Consider the following 7,718-nt stretch of genomic DNA (forward strand, 5'->3'; position numbering starts at 1 on the left):
CTGAATATTTTTCCCAGACGATAAATACAACAAAACAGAGCAATCACTGAGTTTCTAATCCTTCCATTTTCTGTTGATATCGTTCGTGGGTGTTTATGTTTTCAACCAATAAAATTCAAGATTCATACAATTATATACAGAAATCGGTATAATTCGATTTTACATATGGCAAGTTTAATCGTGCTACTGCGTCATTATGGCAAGTGGGACAGTGAGAGCAACTATGTCGATTATTCGATTGAGGGGATACTTATAAAGGAGTATGCGTCGTACAATTATTTGGTTGCTTCAATTTCGAAACAACTCGACATAAATTTGCGCTCAAAGTCAATCAAAATCGAATACAAAGTAGATGGAAATTGTGCGCCAATGGAAATACATAACAACATGGGTTACAGGGTGTATGTAGAGTTGAAAAATATGAACAGAGAATTCGGGATGTATCCTTTGTGCATAACAACAATTGACAAAGAAGTTGTAGCTGGAGGTAGTTTAATTCAAGGCAACATTGTGCAAATTGACGAAGCAAATCAAAGGTGTAATTTTGATGCAGATGATACACTTGCTATTGAATCTGTCAATTCAGGAGAACCAATTGAGGTATTCGAATTGGACACGGATTTGATTATTTCAAAAACTAATCAAAGAGAGGTTATGGTTGGACAAGTATATAAGGATGAGCCTACATTGAAACAGGTGATGGAGCATTATGCAATATCTGAAAGATTTCAATTCCGGGTTGATAGGTCTAATGCTATCAGGTTTGAGCGTTCTTAACTACAACTTGTTAAACATCATATTATATTCAAATGTATGGTTATGTATATTGTTTCCGTGGCAGAATTTTTAAACTGTATTTAGATGTATTTAGATTTGTTTGGATGTATTTACATCACTTTCAAATATAAAACATATAATAATTATTAATGTGATTTTCAAATACATGTATTCATTTGTATTTTACTGATGAATATTTATTACAGTGACTTTCACTGGTTGTTCTTGGATGTATTTATACGTATTTAATTGTATATATATAATTACAACTGTACTCACATGTATACTTGTGTATTTGAGATTTTTTATATATTGTATTCATGGTAGAATTTTTAAATTGTATTTAGATGTATTTAGACATGTTTGGATGTATTTACATGACTTTCATTGGTGTACCTATGTATTTCGAACACATGTATTCATCTGTATTTTACTGATAAAATAGATATTACAATGGCTTTCGCTGTTTGTTTTTAGATGTATTTATACATATTTAAATGTATATATATAATTATAGTCTTATTCACATGTATATGTGTGTATTTTATAATAATGTGTGTGTATATATATAACAATGTATTCACATGTATATTAGTGAATTGTTAATCATTTATACTCATCGTATATATTGCGGAAAAATTATTTGCAGCTATACATTATTATGTATGTCAGAGGATTGTGAATGGAGGTTTAAGGCTTCTAGCATTAACAAATCACAAATGTTCAAAGTGAGAGAGTTCAATGATAAGCATACATGTCTGTTGAAGGATAAAGTGTATGAGCAATGTCAAGCAAGTAGTATTATCGGTAGTATGATTAGGTCCAAGCTTACTAATCATAAGAAGGAAAAACACCCCAAAGGATATAATTGATGATGTAAAATCAGCTTTTGGTGTAGATGTTAGTTACATGTTGGCGTGACGGGCTAAAGAAAAGGCAATAAATTTTTTGAGAGGTGAACCGACTGATTCATACAATAAATTACCAAGGTACTTATATACAATGGATATGACATATCCTGGTTCACACATTAGAATGGTAAAATCGCCAAAAAATGAGTTCATGTATGTGTATATATATCTTTGTATGCCTTTATAAAGGGGTTAGATCATTGTAGACCCATTGTGGTTGTGGATGGAAGCCACCTAAAATAGTATTACACCGGGACATTCGTCTCGGCCAGCACGTTGGATGGTGCAGGTGAGTATGGGGATTATAATAAAATTTGTTAATCTGACTACCTATTAAAGATTGAAATACATATTTTTAATATGTATGCAATTGTCTTTACTGGTCATATATTGCCACTAGCATATGGTATTATTGATTCAGAGAACGATGCTGCTTGGTCGTGGTTCTTTGAGAAATTCAAGGAAGCATATGGTGAGAGGGAAAACATGTGCATCGTTTCAGATAGGAATGAGAGTATCATCAAATCTGTATCGAGAGTGTATCCAGCGGTACTACATTTTGCTTGTATATGGCATCTATGGAACAACGTATATAAGAAATTCAAAAAGAGCCATTCAAAATTGAGCGAGATATACTTCTCGATGGCAAAAGCATGCACACAGGATGAATTTGACAGTCCAATGGAGAAGGTGGAGAAGGTAGATATTAGGGTGAAAGAATACTTGGAATTAGCTGGATACGAAAAGTGGGCTAGGTTGTATGCACCTGTTAACAGGGGATGGACCATGACGTCAAATATTGCTGAGTCAATCAATGCCGCACTTGTGTCAGCAAGGGAATTGCAAATATACGACTTCCTCGAAGAAGTTAGGAGATGTTTGGACTTTGGAATTGCAGCAATCGGAAAAAAGCTTCACAGACATACACAACGCTTGGAAAAAAAATATCAGGAGATACTTACTTTGAATGAGGCAATGTCTACACGCATGACTGTAAGTTTTTTTTTTAAGTCATTGTATCATATATTTAGCCCTGGTACAAGGTGTATTTATTTCGAATACAATTTCTACTATTCGAAATGCAGTCCATATGCTCATTGTATCATTAGTTGAATTTAATGGTTTTGTTTCTAACCATATGCATTTCATAAGCAGATAGTTACTGTATATCACTGTATTCATTAGCAAGATGTCATCATCTTTAATATTCTGCCAGCCTACATATAGAATGTATTTCATTGTATTCAATATATTTCATTGTATACAGCTGTATATCTTTGTATTTTATATAAACATATATGTTTATATTCAATACATATTTGTTTGAATTCAATATATATGATGATTCTGAAAAATAAATAAAAGTTTACTGTTGTATATTTAAATTATATTTTAATTGTATATATTTATACTGTAATTAATACGTCTATTCTTTGATATATATATGATTTTTTTAAATGTTCAAAACTTATAGGTCTATGTTTAAATGTAGGTGGTACCATCGACTGAATACTTGCATACGGTGAACGATGAAGGAAGGCATTACACCGTGTGCCTCTTAGAGAGAAAATGCAGTTGTGGGCGGTTCCAAGTTGACGAATTACCATGCCCACATGCTTGGACTATCTTGAAGAGAAAGTTTCTAATGCCAGAAGATTATTGCTCTGACTATTACAAATCAAAGTCTGTTGTAATGACATACGAGGTGCCCGTGTATCCGATACCGAACCGAAATGAATGGAATATACTAGCACATATATCAGAGGAAGTTGTCTTACCACCCAAATGGAAATGACCTCCTGGAAGGCCAAAGAAGAAGCGCGATAAGTTGTTCAGTGAATTGCTGCAAAAGAAAAATCAACATTCATGTAGCATATGTGGGCAGGGAGGACATAATAAGCGTACTTGTAGAAATGCTCCACGTAGGACTTAGTTCACATTCTGACTTGTATTAGTGCTATAACGATGTGTCATAGATTCCGGTGACATTTTGAAATAATACATATTGATTAGTTGGTATATTTGGATTTTTGCGTGAATACATTCTGGATATAGTTAGTTGGTGTATTGGATTATTGCGTGAATACATTCTGCTGAATATAATTTAGTAAACTGCTGAATACATATTGCATTTATATTTTGAATAAATATGAATACATACAAGTGCAGTTAAATCTGAATATATAATTACAATATATTGAATACATATCAATACAAAATGACTTACACACACAATACAATCTGGAAACATTTGAATACTTATGAATAATAAATGTAGTACACATACAGCATAATATGAATATATTCGAATACATCTGAATACAAAGTGTATATCACATACAGTACAATCTCTTGAATATATATATATCAATACATAATGCATATATAAACTGATATATTACTTTATATATAAATACATATCTATACAATCTGCTAAAGGACCATTTTTAGTAAACTGATGAATGTATATTGTATATATATATATGTTGAATACATACGAATACAACATGTTAAATACATATGAATACTATTGCACAAAACATAGAAACATCGACTGAATACTTGAAATTATCATATATAAACATTGTGGATACAGTGAATAAAATGAAAACATAATTTTTTCTTAACTGAACACCATCTTTACTAAAATAATATTCAAAAAATAGTATTCACATAAAACTACCTTCCAAAACTACATTTACCTAAAACTACTCTTAACACTATCTTCACCAATGTATCTGAATCTGTAATTTGCCTAACAATCTTTGATGGTGCTTCGTTCTCGCTTATGGCATCAGCGTATTTCTTCCGCATAGCATAGTCCCAAAGGAGGGCACCATATCTTTAACGGAGTAAATTGGCATCAAATATTGTTTGTGAAACCAAACCAAAAGTGCTCAGAAACTCTGCGTATGCCGCGATATGCAACCCACAATCCCTGAAAATATAGATTGAAACAATTAAAAATAATTCATATTATTAGATTTATAAATGATACAAGCAAAAGGATTGAATACATACATGCTCCCAGATTTTTGTTGAGGTAGATCTGAAATGAAAACAACATCAAAGGGATCAGTTTATGCCTTGTCACTATATGCTGAATCATGAAATCAATCTATACCTTGCTTATCTCTGTAAAAATCACTGATCAATAGATACAGAGGTACAAGCTTAGCAAGCTTATCTATCTCAGAAGCCACATAGGCATCATGACCTATTGATCTGTATGAGTCATACACTTTGATACATCTCTCCTTGAATGAGACAACTGCCAATATCTAATAAAGTTTGTCCTTCAAGTTAACTGGTATCAAGACATTGTCAACAGTATGCCACGGTACATTAGCTAGCAATCTGTAGCCCCTTATGTACTCACATACGACATCCTCTTCTTTGGCTACATTTGCATTACTATCTTTATCAGCATACCGGTCGAAGATTTCAGCGATTCTTGTCTTGAATATACAATCAACAGTTGTATACTTTAAGTTGGTTATTTGGTTGTACTTACCCTTCTTTCTCAAGTAGTAAAATATGACATCAGTATGCTATATATAAAATTGAATACATAGCGTCAGTACATTGAATGAAATCAAGGAAAACAAACTGAATATAGAAGTATCAACTGTTGAAAATAAATTGAATTTACATGATTCTGTTAGATACATACCGATACATAATTGGCATACTGAAAACAAACTGAATATAAATTGGCTTCACCTGTTAGATACATAATGCTGAATACGTAGATATATTTAATATTGAATACAGTTAAATACATTCTGATAACTAAATACATATTGATAATGAAACATACTGCTCTATATCAGTCGTACAGTTAAGAAACTAATCAAGAATACATACTGCTTTTAATAAATTGCTAGAGAAAACTGTGAAATAAATATAAATCTGAATACAGTTAAATACACAAGATACCCATAACTCATTGAATTGACCCTAGCAGCAGATATATATTAACAGCAACAGAGAACAAACAGAACTCATAGAAAATATCTGTTTACATAGCACATCAACAATATAAATACAAATGCATACAAAATTTGTATGAGCTCTCAAATTATAAAATATACATTGACCCTAGCATCGGATGTATATTAACAGCAACAGAGAACAAACAGAACTCATAGAAAACATCTGTTTACATAGCACATCAACAATATAAATACAAATGCATACAAAATTTGTATGAGCTCTCAAATTGTAAAATATACAATTAGACAAACCAAAAAGAAAAAAAATAAATTAAACTGAATTTGGAAGGGGTATATCTTACATTGTCATTCCATAGTTTACCGTCAAATGAGAGAAGGTAAAACTAATTTTTGAAGTGACTTTATCAATTCCAAAATCCAACGGTATATGCAGTGTTGACTTGTTCTGTAATGGTCTTCCAAATCACTTCTACAAGGAATTGGAAAAAATATTATATCCACTTTCTAAATTATAAATACATATTAGACATATCTGGTAAAAAACTCACTTTTGATCATGTTTAGCGAGAAGACCATCACGAGCCCATTTCTCGTATTCCTAAATGACTAATATAGGATGTGGCCCTATTATTAAATCATCTTCAAATGAGTGTTTTTTGTCAAATATGGGAGTCAACTTTACTGAGGTACCTATTGTTCATTGAAGTCATTAATAGAGATATTTAATTATAGATATCATGAAAAAATAGATCATAACTTTATAATACATTATTTTTGTTTAATAATTTACTAACCGGCGGAGTCGAAGTTTGACTCGTAAGGCGAAGAATACCATCGACTTGGACGCCGATTCCTATGAGAGGGTAATGGGGTTGAATCAACATTTTTTGCTGCATGATATATCACAATTCTAGTTTTTGGAATTTGACTTGGAAGAAACTTGCCCGCCAATTCAAATTGTGATACATGTACTTCTCTGGATACACCCTCGTGGCATATAGGTGGTATGCTACACGGCACCTCAAATGTAGTATTCTCATCCACTCTTACTTTACCACAAACAGGATTAACATATGTATTCTGTTAATGTATACATATGTATATGAGTGTATTATAAAAAGATTTCATATGTCATTCAGCAATACATAACTCATTCATGTTTTTGAATATATCTAAATACAAAACATGTTTGGATGTGAAATTGTATATTGTTTCTGAATGTGAAATACGTCTAAATACTGTTTCTGACTTGAATATACAATCCAAGCTTAAATACATCTAAATATTGTTTGAATACTTATTAATACGTCTACATACAATATGCAAAGATCAAAGTAATAAGTATAAATACAGTGCATTTAGAATATAAATAAATACATATGCATACATGGTTCAATTAAAAGAATAGTGAAGGTTGTTATAGAAAATGCATTTTGAAAACCCTTAAAACAAATTGAAACTGAAATGACATGTATATAAATGTATATTGTAGTATGTATGTTACAATATACATGAGTAAACTAAATAATAATAAAAGATGTTTTAAAATATGTATTTATATAATCCTGAATACTTATGTATAACTGAAGTCACATATATATATATACTTGTATTTTATAATGTGTATGATGTTGTATAGATGATTAATATGAATAATAGCAGAAACTAAATTACAATATATATTCTGAATATATTTATATAAACATATACTAAAGAGGTTAAAAAATATTAACCTCTACATTCTCGCCGACAGCTATATCACTCTGTGTTTGGCCTTTGGGATTATCTTACGAGTTGGCATCAGATGACATTTGAATAGCATCATCACGTCTCTCTGTGTTTTTCTTTCTCTGGTGTACACCTTCTGTATGGTGATTGGCTTTAACCTGGTCAGAAAGCTTCTTAAAGTTTTCATTGATCAATGTTCTTAGAGACGTGAACTCACACATCACCTAATCAATACACAAATAATTAGAGAGGTGTTGGAAAAATATATGAACGTTAATTTCCAAACTGTAATGTTTAATATGTGCATACAAAACTCATATATTATTTGAATGAGTTTAGATCATTC

At 31.3% G+C, this 7,718-nt stretch overlaps 1 protein-coding gene across 1 annotated transcript; it reads left to right on the plus strand.

The window, feature by feature from the left end:
* The first annotated feature begins 1,853 nt into the window (after positions 1–1,853).
* LOC104102791 (uncharacterized) lies at positions 1,854–3,664 on the plus strand. The gene is made up of 2 exons (XM_009610622.2): positions 1,854–2,681; positions 3,181–3,664. The coding sequence occupies exons 1-2, from the start codon at positions 2,049–2,051 to the stop codon at positions 3,481–3,483; spliced, it is 936 nt and encodes a 311-aa protein (XP_009608917.1). The 5' UTR covers positions 1,854–2,048; the 3' UTR covers positions 3,484–3,664.
* Positions 3,665–7,718: the final 4,054 nt, after the last annotated feature.

This window comes from Nicotiana tomentosiformis, chromosome 7, assembly GCF_000390325.3.
Source record: "Nicotiana tomentosiformis chromosome 7, ASM39032v3, whole genome shotgun sequence".
NCBI classification, from domain to species: Eukaryota; Viridiplantae; Streptophyta; class Magnoliopsida; order Solanales; family Solanaceae; genus Nicotiana; species Nicotiana tomentosiformis.